General features: G+C 47.8%; 2 protein-coding genes across 3 annotated transcripts in view; one reads left to right on the top strand and one right to left on the bottom strand.

Annotated features, from left to right (window-relative positions):
- The window catches only part of LanB2 (laminin subunit gamma-1), a 335820-nt gene that overhangs the window by 16471 nt on the left and 295635 nt on the right, over nt 1-23714 (top strand). The gene's annotated exons all lie outside the window — the stretch shown is intronic.
- LOC140215182 (uncharacterized) lies at nt 14773-19426 on the bottom strand. The gene is made up of 3 exons (XM_072285884.1): nt 17321-19426; nt 15823-15883; nt 14773-15757 (listed from the first exon to the last, which is right to left on the bottom strand). The coding sequence occupies exons 1-3, from the start codon at nt 18434-18436 to the stop codon at nt 15591-15593; spliced, it is 1344 nt and encodes a 447-aa protein (XP_072141985.1). The 5' UTR covers nt 18437-19426; the 3' UTR covers nt 14773-15590.

The raw sequence follows: 23714 nt of genomic DNA, 5'->3' as shown, positions 1-23714 counted from the left end.
TTGTCATCTTGTGTATTTGACACACGGCCGTCAGTGAAATATTCCGTCACATGGATACTGAAAAAAAATTCAAGCATTTTCTGGTAGCCAAGCTGAATACACAATAAATGGAGAACATTAAAGAGCAAATATAGTTGTCATATTTGATTGATCAAGTACAGCAGAAATGGAAATAAATCAGTTATACTGTGTCTGTTGGCTTTGAATGCAAGAAACGTAAAAACAGGAACTTGCAGCCACGCCACTTTGAATTTCCCGCGTTTGCTACACCTCACAAGTTTGGCATCGTCCGGTACTCGGAGATAGTAATCGCTTAAAATTAAGATGATTGAGCGTCGGCATAAATTAACAGGATACTTAACCGCACAATGTTTGCGCATAAAACAACTCACGTAGCGAAGCTACTGTCAAATACCCGATGACGCATCTGCGAGCGGTGCGGTTTGGGCGAACAATTCTAAAAGGAATCCGAGTTTCACTTGTTTCACGCCTACTAAGCTAAGATGGAATTTGAGTTTCCTACTTAACTATACTGGATATTTACGCTCCTAATAAAACGCTGGAAATTTTGTTACGTCACATAGCATACGTATGAAAGTGACAAAATTGCTTTTATTGTATTCTGCCCAGGCGGCATGTAGCAGCTACCACTTTCATGCAACAAAAGCATGAAAGTGATACTCACGGCACGGAAAACAAACACATACAGCGCCAACGTTACGCCTCTTGAATTTAGAACTAAGCACGATCAAGCCAGTGTTCTAGCCTTCATAACGCCATGAAGAAGACCCAACATCGAGCGAAACAACTGTCTGCTCTCGAAAATTATTACCGCTTCCATTTACATACCTGCCGCAGCCACAAGCAAAAGTCAATGGGCTGGCTGTCCACAAGCCGCAGGTTAGACTGACAGCAACATATTACGGTAAGGAAAAACAATTTCCACGCTGACTTAGCAGCCGCGGTGTGCGCTAAGTGCCGCAGTTTTCGTTTTCCGCTCGAAATTCACACCATGATGACGGGCACTGCATCTTTCACATGAAATATTGCACACTTTGCTCCGGAGCTAAATAGGAGGGCGAAACGCATTTGCACGTACCTGAAATCCGCTCCAGAAACCCGTCGACGCTTCCGAAGCCCGTACGGCCGCTTCACTTGGACGGGAGGCATTTCTATCAAACATTTCACATGTGACATGTCTCACACCACTTATGCGAACACGAGAAAATGACGCAGGCCGCATTGCGACGCCGTGCAGCCGTGCATCCACCGATGAGCTGCGTGCGCGGACTTGCAGAGAACAAAACTATATAAAACACTAGGAGCGAGAAGATGGCGGCTCTCGTTGCGGAGACGAAGCAGCGGTGAACAACGCTACTAGTCTAGTAACGTTGACGGTGTAGCGGTGAACCAATGTTGCCAACTGTTGGTTCCGACGTTATGCCGGCGGTGGTGGCTTTAGTGGTGTGTGTTGCGGCTGTCTAATTTTTTATTTCTTTTCCCCAAACAGTATGGTTAAGATCAGTTCTTTGTTTACATTTTTTACTGTGTCACTTGGCATTATTTTTTGTCTTTTTATCCGATTAAGCGGTCAATTATGGCCTCCTAGATTCGCGTGCGCCAGCTTCGCATGCAAATCTTGGAGGCATTGCGACAACGCGTAAGGATACGCCGTTCTTGACGTTGTTAACATTTCATCATCGTTACTTCAACTTAGATAGAGGCGTAATGTCCCTTTTCCCGGGATGGGGAGGGGGCGACCAAGACGACATCGCTCAAGCCGCGGTGGTTGCTCAGTGGCTATGGTGTTGGGCTGCTGAGCACGAGGTCGTGGGATCGAATCCCGGCCACGGCGGCCGCATTTCGATGAGGGCGAAATGCGAAAACACCCGTGTACTTGCGCGTTAAAGAACCCCAGGTGGTCGAAATTTCCGGAGTCCTCCACTACGGCGTGCCTCATAATCAGAAAGAGCTTTTGGCACATAAAACCCCATAATTTAGTTTAATTTAACGACATCGCTCAGCGGGGGGCGGGGGAGTAGGTTGGTGTTGGTTGCTATCGCGAAATTCGCGAACCCTGCGATTTTTTTATGACGTAAGCATTTCTATACTTACCCAACAAGAAGAAACCATCCGTCCGTCAGTCCGTACCACATGATATCTTGCAAAATAAAACCCACAGCAGAGAGTGAATTCACCTTCGCGCTAGCTCTCGCGTTAACGCGACCGAAGCGCCGAGAACATACCGCTCACGAAGCTCTCAGCTCATGCTGCACTATGCGCTTTTCGCAGATCACCTTCAAGATAGGTGTACGCGCGTCTATTTTCAATGCAAAGTAAACGGTGAGAACACAGCGCGTGAAGATTTCAGCAGTGGGCACACTCTGTCCGCATCGCAGTTCGCTTTCAAGATACGGTTCGCGCGGCCGTGCCACAAGCAGCCGCCGCCGGAGAACGGTTGATAATGGTTCGACGCGGATGAGGAGGGCTAAAGAGCTGATAACGGCTCGAAATGAACGGAACGTCAATAGCGCACCTGGCCCCGCCACCTGCAGTACTTTGCTTTCGCCATTCACTTGGCGCCGCCGACCACAGCAGCTCGTGTCGCCGCAGCGCTGTCGCTTATACTCGTCGGATCAAGTCTCGTAACAATGATAACGAGATGGACTGCGTGTAGATGCGGAAGAGTCACAATGCTTGCGCATACTCAGACAAATCCCAGATGAGTTCCTGTGTGATTTTTTTTACCAGAAATGTGCAGTCGGGGGTGACCCAGAGTTGACAATGCATGAAAGAGGGGTGCGAAGCTTTTCTTTTTATGAGAGTCTTGCCCAGCTTTCAAAGATCTACACAAGTTAAGACTTGCTGATGGCTGTATGTGTTTTTTTTTTGTTATCGCATGCCCTGGAACCACCATGAATCCTACTGTGTAATGACATTAGAGCAGTATTCACGTCCAAAAGGAAATGCAGCTGGTAATAGGGCTGCCTAAGGTTTGCGGCCTGGCGGCAGCTCCTCTCCCCTCCCCCGTTTCCGTTGACAAGTCAGGGGGAGGGGTCTAGAGCAATCTTACACCCCCCTCCCCTCAGTGGCGTGGCCAGATAATTTTTCGTCTGAAGGGGGGGGGGGGGTCCCAATCGACCGTGGAGGGGGAAGGAGCGGGGCCATTGCCACAGTAGCAAAAAATGTACTGTTGGCGAGCGTTACAAGTGCCCGGCGTGGCCCCCTTGGCTACGCAGCTACTCCCCCCCCCCCCCCCCCCCCGCAATCGACGTAAATCGAGCTATCAGAGCGTGCATGACGCGCATGCATGACATAACATGAATGACATGCCGCGAAGCTGGCATGGATGTTGTTGTGTCGGCAGCGGCAGGCAAGCGGGGGGCCTCGACGGGCGAACGCGCGGCTAGCGCCGGCGCAGTGAAGGAGACACGGAGCTAACTGCTCCCGCTGAAAACCGGAACGAAGACTCCGCCGACCCGCGGCTGTTTATTACTTATAAAGGCTTCACACACTAGATGACACCTCCCGATTGGTCCAAGCTTGTCACATGACAGAAGGGGGGTGCGCCATCTAGCTAAACAACTACAAAACATACGTGTACGATGACACAGAGATCTGACAGGGGGCGACACTATACTACATCATCCCCCCCTGGAAACAAAGCGAGCATACAGTGAAACGCGCACACAAGACGCGCACTTAAGTCCAAAGGCAATTTCAGTTCATTCCCCCCCATGTTCACACACGCGCACCAGTCGCACACAAAGCACGCACTTAAGTCCACAACAAATTCAATCCATCCCCGCCCAAGTTCACATACACGTGCACCAGTCTTGGGCACCAAAATACGGGCAGTCACTCAAAGTCCAACAAGAAACAGGGCACAAAACTCACTGCACCGCAACAAGGAGCACATTTTATATTAGTGTTAATGAAACATGTGGACTGTCTGGTAAATGTCACAACGAGGCCCTTAGCCGTGGCATTTCGAAGACGGAAATACACTCTACACTACATAAACAAAATCATCGAGCCACGGAGGCCGTTTTCTGTCACGATGAGGACGCGTGCGTACCTCAGAAGAACTTTGGGGGTTGCGACGCGTATCGGTCGACTTCGAAGACCCAGTCGTCCCACTACTATTTCCCTCCCCCTGGTTGGACAATTGAATGTGGTTGTCTCTCAAAGCTGGAGAGGGTTGCCCAGGAAGCTCCTCTCGACGTCCCAACAAGTCCTGGGAGGCTACCAATTCCCCAACGGAATCAGAGACGACTGCTGACTGTGTAGACTCTGAAGTGATACAGTCAGACGCACAACTTAACTGAAGCTTATGACTATGAGAAGACGCTGTCACTACAGACAAGTCATCGGAATGACTATCCAAGTTTGAATACGAGTACAAAAAGTCCCTATTACTTGTACACAACGTACTACCTGCTGGATCCTTCACTACGGTTAACTTAGACACATGCCACGTTTGCCCATCACTAAGTACAAAAATAGATGGTCCTATCTGGGCCTTGACTTTACGAGGTTTACTGTACTTAAAAATTCCTTTCCTGTTAAATCTGATTCTGACGGTGTCTCCCACCTTGATACGAGTTGCCTGAGCACCTCTACATTTGTCTACGTACTGTTTAGTCTGCGACTGTTTCTGCAAGACCCTTTCTTGAACTTGAGACACAAGACTGTCCTGTTCCCGTAGATCTACACAGAGCCGCATGGTTCCATCCTTCTTGTGCACCACCACGAGTGGAGACACCCACTCGGAAGCCTCGACGCGCTCGATGACGTCGCAGTCCTCGAGACGTTGCAATTCATTTGTTACCTGGTCACGGAGAGCCAGGGGTAGTCGGCGCAACTTTGAAGATACTGGTTTCGCATCTTGCTGCCGATGAATTCGGTGCACAAAGTTGTTGACGAGGCCCAACTCGTCACTGGAAAGGTGACCAAAACCCGGAGGCACACCTGTGGGGCTCTGTACTGAAGGAAGCGATGGTAGACATGGCAGCGACGTACCGTCGATCTGTATGCCCAAGCGTTGGATGGCGTCTAAACCCAGCAGTGATGTTCCTGTAGTCGTTACATGGAACGTGACGGAGCATGACCTTTGGAAAAACTGGACAGTGGCTTGAAACAGGCCTTGAATGTCGATGTGTTGCTTGGAGAAATTTTTCAAGTCCACTGTTGTTTGTGACAGTTTGTGCTGTCGACCAAAGTGCTTTCCAAAATCTTCGGCCGTCATCAATGAGACAGACGCTCCCGTATCCACCGGCAGTCGCATGGAGACGCCGTTCACTACGACCGGGACTTGTAAATCCTTTTTAGTTTCCAAAGTGCTCACCGTCAAGACAGACGCGGACGGCTGTCCCGCGGAAGTTGAAGACAGCGTCGCTGCGGAAGAGACGTGTTGAACAGTACGGGTTTTTCGGCAAACTGATGCAAAATGGCCCAACGTGTGGCAGGCGTTGCACCGCCGGTTCCTTGCTGGACAATTCCTGTACGTTGCAATATGCTTCGTGCTGCCACACCGGTCGCATGCACCACGGTTCCCGGAGAAGCCATGTGCGAAATGTCCGTCGTCTCGGCGGCCTCTCGGAAGAAGGCCGTGGTCTCGGCGGCCTCTCGGAAGAAGGCCGTGGTCTCGGCGGCCTCTCGGAAGAAGGCCGTGGTCTCGGCGGCCTCTCGGAAGAAGGCCGTGGTCTCGGCGGCTTCTCGGAAGAAGGCCGTGGTCTTGGCGGCTTCCCGGAAGAAGTCGGCCCTCTTGGCGGCTTCTCGGAAGAAGTCGGCCCTCTTGGCGGCTTCTCGGAAGAAGTCGGCCATCTTCATGGCCTCCCGGACTACGTCGGCCATCTTGGCGGCTCCCCGGAAGAAGTCGGCCATCTTGACCCGTCGACGGAACGCCAAGCTGGGATGCTTCAATTCTTCGAACATTTTCGGAGCCGAACGCGCGGTTCGCTCGATGCAAGGCTTCTAACGAGCGTCCAATTTCTTCTGCCTTGTCCAGGGACAGGGTTTCGCCATGAGCCAGCAACTTTTCGCGAACGCTGACGTTCGCTACGCCATGTATTATCTGGTCTCGGACGCGCTCGTTGTAGGCTGTGCCGAAGTTGCACTGTACCGCCTTCTCCTTCAATGCGGTCACGAATTCCAGGAATCGTTCTCCCTCGAACTGCTTCCGACTGGTGAATTCGTGCCGTTCCGCCAGGACATTTGTTGACGCGGCGAACAGCCGGTCAAGCCGCTCCAAGAGTCTCGGAAACTCTGACGCTGGCGGGACCGCATCACTTGACGTTGACGCTGCGCCGGTCGACTGCCTTGCTGCTTCGCTTGAAGCTGACGCTGCGCTGGTTAACTGCCTTGCTGCTTCGCTTGAAGCTGACGCTGCGCTGGTTAACTGCATTGCTGCTTCCTGCTCCTCGTCTGCAAAGTACTTCCGTTGTCCCTCACGCCCGAGAGCGCTGACAAGCGCGGACGCTCGTCGTGCGTCCGTCCAGTCGCCACCGCCGGCCGCTTCGAGGTGGGCCTGAAAAATTTTTTTCCAGCGATACCAAGGGATTAACGGTGGCCCGGGCAATTCCAGAAAAACGGGAAGGTTCGCCGTGAAAGACGCCATGCCCGGTAGCGTGCAGGAGACAGTGCAGAAAACAAGCCGGAGCTCGCCGCAGGAATGGGCAAGGAAGAACAAAGGGGGCGAGAAGGCCTAGGCTCGGAAGCCTCGCGACGCCAAGTGCGTCGGCGGCGTTTGCCTGCCGTGCGGACACGGGAAGGGTCGCTTCACTTACGAAGCTCGTTGGTTTCCCGGGGCTTCGGTCGGAACCGCTGCGGGAATCCCATCCTCGTCGCCAAAAGATGTTGTGTCGGCAGCGGCAGGCAAGCGGGGGGCCCCGACGGGCGAACGCGCGGCTAGCGCCGGCGCAGTGAAGGAGACACGGAGCTAACTGCTCCCGCTGAAAACCGGAACGAAGACTCCGCCGACCCGCGGCTGTTTATTACTTATAAAGGCTTCACACACTAGATGACACCTCCCGATTGGTCCAAGCTTGTCACATGACAGAAGGGGGGTGCGCCATCTAGCTAAACAACTACAAAACATACGTGTACGATGACACAGAGATCTGACAGGGGGCGACACTATACTACAGATGTCATGACTTCATCGTCATCGTCAGCCTATTTTGATGTTCCACGCAGGACGAAAGCTTCTCCAGCGATCTCCAATACCCCTGTCTTGTGCTAACTGGTTCCATGTGTCTTCAAATTTCCTAATTCCATCACGTCCACCTTATTCTCTGCCGTCCTCGACTGTGCTTCCCTTCCCTTAGCACCCATTCTGCAACTCCAATAGACCAGCAGTTATCTCCCTTACGCATTGCAATGTCTGCCCAGCACGACTTCTTCCTGTTGATGTCAACCAGAATATCAGCTACCCCCGTTCGCTCTCTAATCCACATCGCTGTCTTACAGTCTATTATCGTCATGCCTAATATTTTTTAATTCCATCGCTCGTTGCGCGGTCCTCAACGTCTTCCCAAGCTTTTTTGGTAACTTCCAAGTTTTGGTCCCATACGTTAGTAACGGTAGAAAGCAATGATTAGCAGTAAGCTCCATGGTTATGATTTAGTAATGCCTGCCGTAAGCTCTCCAACTAGTTTTTATTGTTCTTGATTTCCTTGATCAGAGGCCCCTGCGAGTAATTAACCTCAATAAACGTATTTCTGCGCAGGTTCTAGAGGCTGACTGCCGAGCATGGCATTTCGTTCTCTCGCCAGGCTGTGGAACATTTCTTTTCTGCATACTAACTTTCAATCAGACTTTTACACTTTCTGCGCTAAGGTCCTCAAACGTTTGTTGCAAATAGTCTGCAGAGTTGCCGAGTATGTCAATGTCATCTACAAACCGTAAGTTGGTGACCTATTTACCGTTAGCCCTCACTCCTAACCATTCCCAGTCTAACTGGTTGCACACCTTTAAGTATTCAGTGATAGCATTGTAAATACTTTGCCATTGATCATGCGAAGCCTTTTGCAGATATCTGGCTATGCAAAGTCGGCCCGTTAGTGTCATCCATTCGATATCAACATTCGTGGGAAACTTCATTTTTTTACCGCTGTTCGAAGTCAGTGCGCTGGTGCCTAGATGCCCCGATCTAATCATTCCAGCTACCTGATTCAAGCGCAGGTAGCGCGCGTTTCATGCTAATATCAACGCGTTAACTGCCAATGTTCATTTATCATATACTGTGGGCTTGTTCACTTACGCCCTTATAATTAGGGTGTAAATTAGAAAGACTGGGGTGTTCCAAGGGTGTTTTCTTCTTGAACACCCTTTTCCGCTTAAAAAGGGTGTTTGAAGGGTCTTTACAAGGGCGAAAAGATAAGTACACCCGCATTATACCCATAAGGGTGTGAAAATTTTAAGAGTGTATCGCACAGCCGAGATTCGGGTGTTTATCTAGCTCCAGGGCTAGCTTTCTCATCCCTACATTAAATAGCAGTGGAGAGAGTATAGCTCCCTGAGGGGTACCTCTGTCGGGACTGTTGAAGGTGTCCTCGTGGAGCCTAATCCAATTGTGGCCGTGCGGTCGCTGAGGAACGAGCGCACGTAGTTATAAATTCGCGCTCCGCAGTTCACCGCTTCCAGTCCCTCTAGAATAGTGTGGTGGGAGATGCTGTCGAAGGCCTTTTTGATGTCCAATGCCAGTACAAATTTATCGTCCGATCCTCTGTTGGGGTGCAGGACTTCGTGCTTTAGTAGTAGAAAAACCTCCTGCGCCGACATGTTGGGTCGGAAACCGAACATGTTTGAGGGGAACATGTTGTTTAGCTCTATGTGGTTCGAGAGCCGGACCTGCACAACCTTTTCAAAGAGTTTCCCCGCTCACGACGTTAGGGAGATGGGTCGAAGGTTATTGATGTTACGAGGCTTACCTGGTTTAGGAATGAGAATAATTTTTGCTTCCTTCCATTCTTTTGGAAGGACGCCGTCCTCTGTCCAGACCGTGTTGTTAAAGAATTTGGTCAAGCTCTTTAGCATGTCGTCACTTAGATTGCGAATCGTTGCGTTCGTGACCTGATCTACCCCTGGGGTCGTGTTTTTCCTGAAGGAGTGTGCCGCTGCATAAACCTCTTCAAAGGTTATGGGGGGCGTCTAGTTCCGGTTGGTCCTGACCTTCGTAAACGGGTTTGACGGATTGCCCAGTCGGAACAGTACATACGTATATCTATTTAATTTTGTCTATCATGTCAGCTTCCCGACCTTCAAAGTGGTTTTCAAGCAGCTTGAGTGTGCGATTCGCGACTGTTTTTGTTCCCCGGGTCAATCATACTTCGAAGAATGCGCCATGTTTTCTTTGCAGTCAACGTGCCCCGAAGCGAGTCGCTGAACTGACGCCAATTTCTGTCGCTTAACTTTTGTGCGTATTCGTTAGCTTCCTGCGCTAGCTGAGCTATCCGTATCCTGAGTTTGCGATTAAGCTTCTGCCTTTTCCATCTTTCTGTGAGGCCTCTCCGGGCTTCTCAGAGATGCAAGAGGTGATGATGCACGGCTGAAGCCTCCGTTGTCGTTTCAATTGTTTTTGTGCACCCAGAGTGAATAACTCTGATCTGCTCGGCCCATTCTCCTACATCTGTTGTGCTGCCGATTGTTTTCTGTTTTTCAAGAAATTTGGTCCAGTCGGATAGCCTTGCCTTGCCAATATCTCTTCGAATCCTGGCTGCATTAACCGATATGCTTAAGCTATAGTGATCGCTTCCTAGGTTTTCACCTAGGTTCGTCCATCGCGTCTCACTTTCGTTGTTGGTGAACGTGACGTCGGGGGAAGTGTCCTTGGACACCCTGTTCCCGATTCGCGTTGGGAGATCCGGTTGAGTTAGCTGGAAAAGTCCGTAGCGCTCTACAACGTCTGCTAACCAGATGCCCTTGGGATTGTCTCTACTGTAGCCCCAGTTTGAGTGTTGTGTGTTAAAGTCGCCTAACAATATTAATTTGTCCCTACCTTGAGCGAGTCGCACCGCGGTGGCCACCACGTTTTCGAAATCCGCCCGTTTTTCTCTGGGAGAACTATAAACATTGACAATAATTGTTTTAGGTTTGCCCCTTTTCTGCGGCCAAATCGTGATTATCTGGTGCTGAATAGGTTCCCCCAAAAAATAATTTACGCTAATCGCGACATCCTTCTTGGCAAAGGTGGCTACTTGAGGGTAATCTGGGTGAGCATAAAGCTCGTATCCTTTGAGTTTTTTATTTTGTTTTCCTATTTCCTGGATACAGATAACGTCGGGAGGGATTGAGGCCGATTATATGTAGTGCGTGAAATTAGCCAATTTAGTGCATAGCGTGCAGCAATTCCATTGCCAGATTTCAATGTGTCCGGTCTTTGTGTTGTTTGCCATATTATCCATGGATATTACTGGCACTATCAGTGTGCTTTATAGCTTTCGGTGTCCTGGTAGGAGCTCCTGGACTTTCACTGACCCTCTTTCGGGGGATGGCTGCGGCTTTTGTTTGTACATCCTCTACCATTCGCTTGAGTTTAGATGAAAAGACTCCTCAAGAACAGCAGACGCTACGTAGGTCTCAAGTACAAAGCCATTTTGAAAAGGCCCCATGACGACAATTTTGTTTGCTTCCACGATTGGCTGGCGGAGTAACACACTCCGCGTGGTCTGTGTGCCTTGGTTGCCAACTGCTTTTTTTTTTTCAAGTTGTATTCTACTATAGTAATCTTTATTTTACACTTTCGCTTGTTTGCTTGTTCTTTCCATGGCAGTGTTGTTCCTGCGCTTTCTTCCTGCGCGAGTACATTTGACGTGGTTCTTTGTTTGCCAAGTAAAGAAGAGGTGTATCTCACAGGCGTACCTGTGAGATACACCTTATTTCGTTTCCTTTTTGCGGGCTTACGCGTCTTTATAAGGAATGGTAGACGTTATTCACATTTTTACTAGTAAAAGTACCCCTCCCTCCCTCATTTGCGTAGAAAAGTAGCCTTGGGTTGCCCCCCCCCCCCCCCGAAAAAAAGTCCTGGGTACGTGCCTGCCAGCAAGTGTGCGGCCTGTAGGGTGAGCAACACGGCAACAAAGAACGTCAAGCGGAAAGTCAGAGAGGCTAAAATAATCTCATGGGTGGCAGCGATGGCAAGAAAAAACCTGCCACGAGTAACTACTTAAGAAGAAAAAACGAAATCAGGAAAGAAACAATTTATGACAACTCAAAGCGAAGCTGATTACTCTTCGAAGCGAGATCGGGGTGCCTTAGAACACGCGCCTATAAAACGAGATATAAGCAGGAAGAAGAAGCATGTGCTTGCTGCGGTAAAGCTAGGGAAACTATGGAGCATGTTTTATTAGAATGTGAATACATTTGCCCAGCGGTCGATTTAGGCACCACTGACCTCCTTGAAGCCCTTGGGTTCAGCGAGAGTAGGGGAGAAGTAAACATGGCCGCAATAGAGATTAATAAGAGGCTAATGGAAGTTTGATGGAAGTAGGGAACCGACAAAAAACGGAGACGTACAAAGGCAAAGTTCACAATAGGGGGTCAGAAAATTTGGTTGTAGGAGTTCATCGTGTACTTCTCCCGTTTTTTTTTTTTTTTTTTTAACCTAGGTAAGACATTAGGCAGTATAATAGCAAGAGCTTGGTTGCGCAACCCACCACCCCGTTCCAAAGGGGACGCTCATAACATCCATCCATCCATCCAGTCTTTCTTCAGTCTTTGTAATTGCAATACATTATAGGATAGTTTGTCTTAAAACTTGGCATTCATTTATTGGGGAGGAAATTTCATTCGCAAGCTGAGACATGAGGCAATGTGTAAACAGTTCAACACTACACATATCTACATTACGTTACCTTTTTTTTCTTTTGGCATTCCCACCTAGAAGTTCCAATTCAGCCTGAAAATAAGTAAGTGCTAGAAAGATTCAGTTCATTTTATTCCTTCGACCGAACGATGACAGCGTGGATACTGTCACGTGGTAGTGACGGTGAAGAAAGCAGCCAAACTGGGAAAGACGAAACTAGCGTTTTATTTGGCGAACTTGTGCCCTCAAAAACAGGCTACACTCAATGAACGGCGACAGCGGCGAACACAGTCAGCGATGGTCGAAAATCTGATCAGTGGGTCAAGCGCGTCGGCTTTTATACATCACTCGTCGAACGTTCCAGAGTAATCGCTGGGACCCGCGTGCCTTCCAGAAAGTCCTACCCTAGAGAAAGGAATACAACAAGAGCGGACAGTCCCATAGAGCCCACGGCCCAATTGACTGCAGCGCACCAAGCCATCGGCGTTAATACCGGAAGCACACTTCCGGTTTCGGTTTTGTGCGCGCGCATATTGAATACTAGCTGGTACGCGTCACGCGGGCTGCGCTTTCTTTTTATTTTTTTGCTTCTACAGCTCAACCGCGCGATCTCTTCGCACGATATCGTTTTATTATTAAGTAAAATTGATTGCCAACGATCTTCACGAGCCTCCATCGAATATGTGCCACGTGCAATTTCATAAAGACGCAATACGCCTTGTGAAATGAGGAAATGTTTATTTTATTCTTTGTGAATGCTCGTTGTGGGCTTTTTGTGCATTCATCCAACGTTGTGGCACCAGGTCAGCAGCAGTAGTTTCCATAGGAAGCTCCACCCGACGACGTCAGCTGAAAAAATTCAATTACAAGCAAGTATTAGTGTGGCATTAATTTGCAAGAATAATGCATGTAGAGGCGACAGTGGTAAACGGGCGACATAACAAACAAAAGCTGTTTGTATTTACACACACGGTGTAGGATATACCCGACTCAACCCAGACAATACCGTACACACCACGAAAACATTCTATTTCCAAGCATTCCCCTCTTCCGGGACCTTATTTCCTGCAGTTTAATGGCACGAATACACGGGCTACTGCGCATTTCCAGAACTTGGCTAGAACCGACGCGATATGGTACGCTACGAACACACAGAGGCGGCCAGAACACATGCTCTGAACCAGACCATGCAGGACGCTCGCAGAATACCTTCTACTCGCACTCAAGACATTCGTGGGTGCCGTTCAGAAGACGAAATTTTCAAGTTCCCAGTTTCTGGCGTTTGAGGTCCTTGGCGCTTTCTTTTGCACGTTCTGCCGGAGTAAGCAACACACTCCCGTGTTATCACTCTTGACAGTTGCTCGTCGCGTTTTCGACAAGCGAGAGTACCGAAAGAATGCTTAAATTGTTGCGGTGCCATAATTATCATAAACTTGTCGCAGTAATTTTCAGTACGCGCCAAACTAACTTTGTCACCACGGCCGATCTACTTTTCGCTGTGTCACGACAGGCGCGGCGAGCGTGCCTCATAAGTAACAAATAAGAGCACCGAAAATAATTTTCAACAATGTTGGGCGTCAGGGAAAGCGCCAGGAACTTGTTTTTTCAGTGCATTAAAGCGCGAAACTGCGCACCACGGCCGCGCTGCTTTTCGCTAACCACGTCACAGCGCCAGGCGCACTCACTGCGCTTGAAAAGTACCCCAAGAACTAACGAAATTAGTTAGAATAATGTTGGGGGCCAGAGAAAGCGCCAAAACTTTTCGCAGTAAGAGTACACGCGAAACTGCGTCACAACCCCCTGTGCGACTAGCGTGCCCAAAAACTACCGAAATAAGTTAAAGTAGTATTGGGGCTCATAGAAAGCGTCGCAAACATCTCCCAATACGATTCATTTTTTTTTTTTCAAATTAACTGCGCCACAACGGCCGCGCTGCTTTTCGTTAACTGCGTCACAAGTCTAGCCTATAGGGGCCGTGCTGTAAGCCTAATTGCTTGAAATGCGTCGCAGACTGTCAAACAATATTTCTAACCTTGCCATAGTTCAATAGTGTAGCGGTGCCATGTCGAAGTTTAGAAGGAACAATTCGCTGTGAGCCCACCAAACCAGGCTAAATCCCAAAATATAAAAACAGGTAGACGGGTGAACCAACAGGCCAACGCTCACATGGGCGGCCGGTCTCGCTCGCTTCAGCGGTGTCTGACGAATGACGCGTGCATCTGGCTCGTCATTCGCTGATTCGCCTGTCGCTAGGCAACGGAAGTAAGCAGCAAAGTTTAATTTATACGCAGATATTTTTACTTTTCCTGGGAAAGAATAAAAATATAAAACAATTTCTGTTAATCTCATTTCACATTCTTTTTTCTTCGATGCTCGCAGCATCAAACGGTCGGTGTTAATACTATACCGTGACGTATTTCCTGCTTCCAATTTTCGCCGAGTGTTCGCTCTTGTTATATTCCTTTCTCTATGGTTCTAAATTATTCGCGTCGCGCACACATGCGATCAGATTACACAAGGTTCGGACAAAGACAGCGGATGGAAGCATCGATAACATTCCAGAAACTTCGGATACATGCAGGCGCGTCCTGCGCTGTGCGATAACATTTGTTAGGCGGTGAAACGTGTCGGCCGATAAAGACAAACAAGTACACGTGTCGGCGTATCGGGGTCCAAACCCAAACACGGTCGCCAGGCGTAGCGTCGTCGGAGGTTCTAGTGTCGGCTGTCGGCACGCTGCTGGTTCTTGATCCGTAGGCGGGCGAGCTGTCGGGCTTCTTCGACGTGCTGGAGATAGGTGGCGACGTCAAGATTCTCTTCGTCAGTGGCGTGCGGCAGCATGGCGTCGAGCGTCCGTCGTTGGGTTTCTTCCGTAAACCAGCTTAAACGGCGTGATCTGTGTTGTTTCTTGCACCACCGTGTTGTAAGCGAATGTAACGTACACTGTAAAAAAATTTTTAGCAGCTCCTACCAATATGGACAGTTCATTTGGTCTCGTGATGTCGCACAACCCTACAGCCAATCAGGGCCCGGCCATGTCGGCTGCCGGCTTCCACCAGTCAGTTACACCAACTGTTATTTTTTGCTGCCCAGCAAGCTCGCACTCCTCCACCATCGTCTACAGAACACCCACTCTATGAGCCACAAAAAAATTTACAAACAAAAACTACAAGCTGTGCTAAGAACGGTAGAAAATCTAGGCGCATACTTTTTCTTGCAGTAAATGCAAAGTAAATGTGTTTCAACATTTTCATGAATGTTCCCTTAAGTGGAACGAGCACTGGGCACAGAACCTAGTGGCGAATAAAGGTGCGAGAAAGCACTAAAGTTGTGGATAAGCCTGCCAATTGCTTCTGTCTCAAAATTATTCAAGAGGAAATATACCACATTTTGTATATTGTTTTTTACTTTCATATTCAAGCACTTCCAACTTTGGTTTTTGGGAAATTTTAGTTTCAAGACTTTTATTCGATGTATGAAATTCGAGTTTTCATCCATGAAATTGTATTTATATAGCTCTTTTCTGATATATGTTATAGCAAGGTACTGCAGTAACAGTAATAAAGATATTTCCAGCACCTCTCTGAACTGTCTGCTTTAAAAGGGTTAAAATTGCTAGCAATCACAACTTTTTCTAAAAAGTTCTTCCCCACCTTCTGTAATGGCATAAAAGCAGTAATTTTAAAACAGCCCACCAGCAATGTTTCCAGAAAATATGTGCGAAAGTAAGAAATGCAACAGGTGAATACCAACACATATCAGGAAAGATAAAGAAAACAAGACCTCACCTCTGCACAAACTCCAATGTCAAAGCCACTTCAGGTGGATACTCGATGTTAAGAACGAAGTATAAGGGAAACATGGCTTTGAAAGCTGCAGCCCGCTGAGTAGTCAAGATAGCAACACCATCCACATAGACAGTGAACATTTCTGCCTCAAAGAGACCTGGTCCTAGAAAAAATAGAACAAAGGAATGTTAGTACATCGTGAGATGGTCAATGATCCCAAAATCTAACCTTTCATACATATTATGGGCGTCAATGGCATGTCTCCCAAGTCATCGTCATGGGCGGTCTCCTGCAAAAGCAAGATAGAGGGAAGGCATTCAAAAACTGATATCTTGCTGCATGAAATAGAAATGAGATTGTGTCAACGCCTGCGGAATGCACACGATCATACTCTGTGCAAAGCAATTGCCTTCTCACACTCATTTCAAAATCTTGTTCAACCATGGACAAGAAAAGCAGATATTTGGACGTAGCAGCTGATCCCTCGGCTGCACCTGTCAAGTACACAAAGAACAAAGCTACAGGTCATGAGAGAGACTGATATTTAGGCAAATCCATCAAGGTTCTGGGTTCAAATATGCGACCGGGAAGAATTTTTATTCGAATGCAAAGTTTGTGTGAAAGCTGCACAGCTTTCCTGCATAGCTGGGTTGTCGTTCTTGCGTGCATGCTAAAGAGAAATTACTCCTTTATTACAGGCCATCCGTCATATTACAACAATGACAGGATAAACCACATGCAAAAGCCAAAACAGTTCTAAAGACAGATTTTGTTATTAGCTGCACAATTACATTGACACGAAATCAGCTGGACGTCTTTAAACCATACAGAAACGTTTATTGGTTGCAGCCACAAACATATTTCTTACTAAGGCAGACTAAAGAGATATTTTTCATATAACCTTTATCGCCGCTAAAATTTGGGGAACACCTAGGCTATGCCCTAAAGGATATAACGAGACTGTGTTAACGGCTCCCGTCTGCGGACCCTTGTTCGCATAGGTGACATGCACTTTTCTACTCACTTTATAATCCAATTTGTGCCGCTATATATGCCACATACTCATTAGCATACAGTCATAAGCTACCACATTTTGTGAGACTAACAAAGCTTGAAGCTCCACTTTAACCAAGCCGTACGAATGTGCCTTAGGAGTAGTGTGTCTCAACAGGGATCCGAAGGTACCATAGAGTACCATTTCCATTTCGACCTCCCATCTCAATGAAGTTAGATGAGCTGGCTGGTCCTGCCAACTGCCATTTCACACCGTCTCGCAACACAATCCACCAACCAATCATTAGTGCCCTGCCACAGGCATGCTCGTGATCTTTTGCTTACAATGCCAAAGGCTAATATTCTGTAGGACGAGGCGTTGAAGCCAAAGGCTAATATTCTGTAGGACGAGGCGTTGAACGATATTGCGTGCATAGTTCTTAACACTATTTATACATTAGTGCCATTCTGCTGTATTTTTCCTGATACCTCCTCCCAGAGTATCTTTCAGAGCACTCTAGCATGAATAAACAAAATCTGCAAAGCTCAAGACTGATAAAAATTAAGACAGCAGATTTTAAATACCACCACCCTAACTACATGTAACATTTTGTTAGTAAAAGAATGCAGATATGGAGTGGAACTTTTTATACACATGCAATGCACATCTGAATTCTGCATGCACAAGCACTTTTCTGCCAGATGGCAGCAGAAAAGAAAATTTTGAGCTTGCCTCAACGGTCTTGTAGATGAGCTCTTCATCCTCGTCAAAGAGGGCAAGGAGGAGAACAAGTGCACCTTCATGTTCTGGTGTCACACTCTTGAGACGGCTCTTTGCTTGCTGAATTTCTCCGAGACATTTGTTCACCTTCGGCCGCTTCATCTGACTATAAGCATAACGATATACACGCAGCCCAACGCTTTCCATGTTAGCACCAATTCTTTGGCAAACCTCACTACCAAGTAGCTCCTTGGAATGCTCAAGAAGGCAGTCCTCAGTAAGCAAAAACGGCCAGTTCTTTTTTACTTCTGTCACACTCCCCGAGTGATTAATGGTCAGCCTTTGTGATGCATACGTCTCAATCATTAAACGAGTGACAAGCTGCTTGTTGGGATGCATTTTAGCATACTCAGAAAGAAGCTGTTGCTGCTTTTCTCGTTGTGTCAACAAACTTTCTCCACTTGGTAACTCTGGCTGCCATGCTACGCAACCATAGGAGTCACGGGTAGATCGTGGACGTGGCTGGAAGGAGTCTGGGTCATCAACAATTTCTGCAGGCAGCGCATGTGCAATTGGTCTCTTCTTGTTATTGACGCAGTTCTCGAGCTTCCACATCAATGTCTCAACTCCTGTGCCACCAACTGTACCCTGCAGCAAATCCTGAAATGATGACGGGTACATTGACACAACTTTTGTTGCAATTATTCTCAGGTTACGTCTGCCAGGCGCTGAATGCTTATGCAGGATTAGAGAACTCAGCATTCTCACCATCTGGTTCAGATCGCTTTTTGTAGGCCTTTCTTGTGCTTTGCATGCTTGAAGTAAACTTGGCGGGAACATTTCCCAAGGTATGCAAAATTTCTCAGCCCATTCATCTAGCTGCGAGTTGGCATCTGAATTCACCTTAGCACAACTGCCACCCTGCCCTGATGTGACAGGAGCAGCACTGATGGTTTGAAACTTCTCAAGCAGGATGCGTCTTTGCACAGGGGCTAAGAAGTCTAAGTCTGATTCTTGTAGATATCTGAAGTGTTCTGCACATTTTACTCCCAACTCCTGAATTTTCCGACTGATGGTGATGAAGTCCTCCTCGCTGAGTGCTGGAAGCCACCCCTGAACAAGTGACATGAAGTCCTCTGGGCTGAAAAATAAATTAACAATAATCTAAAACTGCATGCTTCAGTGCAATGACTGTGACTTTTGGATGGCCGACATCATACGACTCAAGCGGATAGTAATCTAGAAGCTCGTAAATGGAAATGCACTTCAGTGTCCCTGATTCTGGGCCCGGCAAGAAATACACCATCATCATAGGTTCCAAAACAGAACAAGTGACACGAACAAGAAAAAAGACTTTGTTCTCTAGCAATGAAATGAAAATGATCCGACCAAACACCACCCTACTTTCTTCACGACTCCAGATCACGACCATGTCTTTGCTGTACTTGATGCCCCTGTATTCAATTTGGTATGTGCAATACAATTCCTTTCCTAGTACTCCATAGGTCTTGATGGCTTCCTGAACTTCCATATTGAACAAACTAGGGCAAAATATAAATGTGGAGTCAATCGCCAAGTCTCTTTCAAAACGGCAGCTACTCCCCCTGAATGCCTGAAGAAGCTGGTGTTTTTCAGCAAGTGTCAGCGTGATGTTCTTAAAGTTCTGGGCACTTCTTATGCACTTGCGAAAATAGCCATGCTTGCTTTCACAACGCATAGTCCATAACCGAATAAGCGGTCCAAACTGAGTAATGAGATGGGGGTAGTGAACCATGTAATGGTGCTTCGGTTTCAGAGGAGTACCAGGAAAGAGCTCAGTTCTTCGGTCAATGTAATCTTCTATCAAATCTTTCAGTCTCATTATCATGGGCATATTTATTGCTGGAGCGCATGCCAATTGAACAAGTTCAGTAAGCATCAACACTAACTCCCATACAGGGTCATTTCTGCACACCTTGTTATACAGAAAGCAGGGCAAAAACCGAAGCATATTCCAGTTCTGGATTGCATGTCCACTCAGCTTTTTAAATGTCTTGAAAACCTCAGCTGGCTGGTCGTTCACGTCCACTCTTTTGAACTTGAATGAAACAATCCTTTTATTCAGTTCTTCATCAGTTCTTCAACAGACAACCATCGCTGCTTCGTGATGAAGTATTGTAGCATCAATGGAAGATCGTATGAAAGCACACCTTCAAACAGGTCATGTGCTAAACATGGAGGGAGCCCAGGAGCACAAATGTGAAAGTATTTTAGGCCATTAAACAAAGCATCAAATTTAATGCCTTTGCACGAAACAAGGGTAGAGTCATCCTGGAGTTTCTTCACTGCCTCTTTGTAGTTCCCTTCATTTCTTAGTTCACTGTTGTCAAAAATGGTTTTCGCAAACATGTTTTCACGCTTTACTAAACAAAATCTGCAGATGTATTCGGCAGTGCTGAAATTTTCCATGAATCCACCAATACTGTGGCTGCCTAGATTGTCGCCCAGAATTGCCACCACAGTGCCGTATGTGGGAATGCTGTCCACCAACATGCAGCCAGCTTCTAGCTTTTTGATGTCATTAATCAACGAAGCAAACACCTTGTCCTGTCCGAAGAACAAAACGTCACTTTCTTTACAAAGCAACACTAATTGAACTCCACAGGTACGACTTCTGTTCCAAGAACGTAGGTTTCCAAGCAGCACATACACAGCTAGAATTTTGTGCTTCTTTGCTGAACCTAAAGGATTTACCACTTCAAAAGCATCTTGAAAAAGAATCAAACGCAAAGCAGTGGGGTGATCCTGAAACAGTGGTATTGACTGAAAGACATTCCCATCAGTGAAATCCTTAAAGACACCTGCTTCGTGAACTTCCAGATTCATACACTGATCTTGAACAGAGTTATCTCCTAGCAACGATCTTATCGTTTCAATTATTGGGACATAATGAAAATGAGCATCTTGATTGTTTTTGTTCTTTCCAAGACGCACAGCTACTGGCTGCACATAATTGAATTTGCTCTGAAAATACTCCCTGCGAGAATAAGTGCTCCCAAATGCTCCACTGTTGCTGTGCAAGCCAACAATAACATCACTCTCAAGCATAGTTTTGACAGCCAGCTCAATGACATCTTCATTCAAGCCCGCATCTCTCATCTTTCTCCTTAATGCATCAGCCATGTGGTCAAGATTGTTGCTATGGAGGTCACAAATTGCCTCAGACCTGGTTTGTGAAGTCATCGCAATGAGCTTCTGTTAGCCTGGAGCACCACACTGGTTCCGAAACAAAAAAGAACGAATCTTTGTTAAGGCCACTAAGTGAGCATGTGTAGTAGCCCTGGATAAAGTTCGCACTGAAGGAAAAAAGCGAGGATCAATATAGAACCGACACATCTAAAAATTATAAGTAATTTTGCCAAGTTTTATTCCATGTGATGGTAGCAACACACAGTCCTTATAAGGCCAAGGGCCTACTGGAGAGAGTAAACTTTACTATTGTAGAATAAATTTAAAAGCTATTGGTATGCTCAGTGGCCCTGTATTAACCTCGCTTCTCGAACTCAATGCTCTCGATTACTTGATTGGGATGTGCTGTGCGCACTTAAATGGTCAGATGACCCACAATTACTCTGATGCACAACAGTAAAAGCGAACCCACCACACAACGTCTTTTGAGAACTGAACGCTGTGGAGATGCCCACTCATAGCCAACTTAAAATAGGGTTCCACGTGCGAAATAAACGGCATGATCTGGCAATGCAAATGAGCATACACCACTAGCCAAGCACTTAGGAACTGTCTGCGTATAGGCTAGGGTGCAATCACACTAACACTGCGGATGGAGCTGCCCGTTTGTACAGCCATGCAGTTGCACTTCAGCTACCCTTGCAGCTGGATATCGTACTTCTTGCTGAGGCTGCATTGTGGAGTTCCGCCAGTGGTACATAAAATACCAGCGATATCTACGTGCCGAAAGCCGCGTGATGAACGGTCCACATTACGGCAATGAATGCGTCATTCGCTCACTCACGCACTTTTCGCGGCTACACAAGGAGTTAGTGAACACGAATTTCGGTACCTAAAGCAAGATACTGTGCGTGTGGTGCGAGCAGCTGCCAGGCGATAATCGAGTGCTAGTCTTAAAATTAACCAGTAATTTACTCATGTAGCTTTGTTGGACTGAGCGCGAACGCGACCCTGCATAATTCGGCACCTGAAGAAAAACGTTTCTACGCACCGACTGCGCGATCTACAACGGAAGACGCACCGCAGTGCTCACACGCAAGCAATATATACTGCCCTCGCAGACGGAACTTACCTCCGCGCATTTATAAAGCACGCAGCAATAAAATGACCTATTCATGATGAAAGCTGGTACCTTACAGCGCATTAAAAGAACGGTAACTGTTGCAGGCCGCCTCAATAAGCATTCACTATGCATGCTTTGCTACCTAAAACTCGAAGTATACCGAAGTTGGGTTTGGTTTATAGCGTTTTGATGTCCCAAAGCGACATCGGCCATGGGGCACGCAGTAAAGAGGGCTCCAAAAATTGCGACCACCTAAAGGTTCTTAATGAGCACTTGGCGACGCGCTAGCCGAGGCGAAGACAGAACTCATGGGCGGAGCTAAGTGGCAAACCGGAAAAGGTCATCGAGAATCTGGCTAATCTCCAGGGGACTTGCGGGCGACGAACGACATTCTCTGTGGCTGCAGATCCGAGCGAATAGGAAAACGCTAGCTACAAAGTGCTTCATCCGACGGCGCAGCTCGCCGCCTTCGCTTTAGTTTTCGCGTTCATGGATCTAAGCCTTCATTATGAAGCTACCAACGTACTCGTTCAGTCCTTTGCAGTCTACGAACTACCCCTCATAGTCCTTCGGCGAATATAGGCGACGTTAGGCCCAGACCACACGCATGCTTGCGGATGCGCGCGGGCTCGCTTCCGGGCGCCCAGGTATACGCAGACAATGCGGCACGGCTTGTACGCGTCGAAACGCGGCGCGATCTTGGTGAACAGCTCCTGTTTTCGCGCGCTTGGACCACCTCGCGTCGAGGCGCCTGCCTGCGCAGCCACAGCACGGTACATTCAACTCAGTGAAGCAGATTTATATCATGCAAGAAAGTGCTTAATCTTTCCTTTTCGTGCTGATCAAACAGCTCTAAAAATATAACAATTACGTTTACAGATATCGAAGCATTTTGAAACACAGTCAATGGCAAAGTACGAAGTGGCGTTTTCCAAGGCGTCTGTGAGTGAAGGCAGTGAGCGTGCGCTGTCGCGCGTCTTTGTGGATGTAAACCACCGTTCCTCGCTAGGCGCTGCAGACGCATAATCGCGAACTTGCGCGCGTACGCAAGCGTACGTGTGGTCTGGGCTTTACAGGTACCCAAAAGGCGCAGATATAATAATAATATTTGGGGTTTTACGTGCCAAAACCACTTTCTGATTATGAGGCACGCCGTAGTGGAGGACTCCGGAAATTTTGACCACCTGGGGTTCTTTAACGTGCACCTAAATCTAAGCACACGGGTGTTTTCGCATTTCGCCCCCATCGAAATGCGGCCGCCGTGGCCGGGATTCGATCCCGCGACCTCGTGCTCAGCAGCCCAAAAGGCGCAGATATACTTCAACATAGCGCGCGCGCGCGGCTCAGCGACGTCACGTTGGCCACAGCGCCAAACTACACTCCGGCGGCACTCAACTGGTAGCGCGTTCGGAGGTTTTCCGCGCGCTTCCACAGCTGCCGGCGCGGGATTCGTAAGGAGCTCGCGGCTTCACAAAGCCACGACGGACGTTCTGCGCATGCGCTCCGCCGCGCCGCTACCTCGGCCGCCATGCCGCGCCGAAACTGACTGTAGGGGGCTCAATGGACGACCGCACGCCAAGTTTCATCCTAGACGCCAGCGCTCGTTTCTCCCCTGGCGGAACGATTTCATGTCCAACGGGTGTAGGTTTCCGCCGCCGCTTCCCGGTCGCGCCCGCGTTCAGTTCGCGCTGCGCGCGAAACGTCTCTTGTTTGCGAGGGCGCCTCTTCGGATGACCGGAAATTATTAGTGTGTTGTTAACTGCCACGACAGCAATGTAAACACGAAATGGTTGATGCCACCAGTGAAATTCTGCCGATTCACAAGAAAATGGTACGAAAAAAGCAGACGACACACATGGATTACTGCGGTGCGCCGAGCGAAGTAAACAACTGGCAAACGAAGCGAGCTCGTTCATTGATCACTCCTGAGTGTATGACGGTTTTTATATGTAACCCACATGAATTTAATAATTACTCGGTACATAATCCTTTTATTCATATAAAAACTTTTGTTCAACGAGCGCTTGTCCTGTCTTCTTTCTCGTGTTTCGTTTATGTGTGCGCTGCCCAAGAATGGAAACCACTTCTGTTGTATGCGCTAGCAGTGGCCGAAGT

The sequence above is a fragment of the Dermacentor andersoni genome, chromosome 1 (assembly GCF_023375885.2).
Source record: "Dermacentor andersoni chromosome 1, qqDerAnde1_hic_scaffold, whole genome shotgun sequence".
In the NCBI taxonomy this organism is placed as follows: Eukaryota; Metazoa; Arthropoda; class Arachnida; order Ixodida; family Ixodidae; genus Dermacentor; species Dermacentor andersoni.
This window is presented reverse-complemented; position numbering and strand designations above follow the sequence as displayed.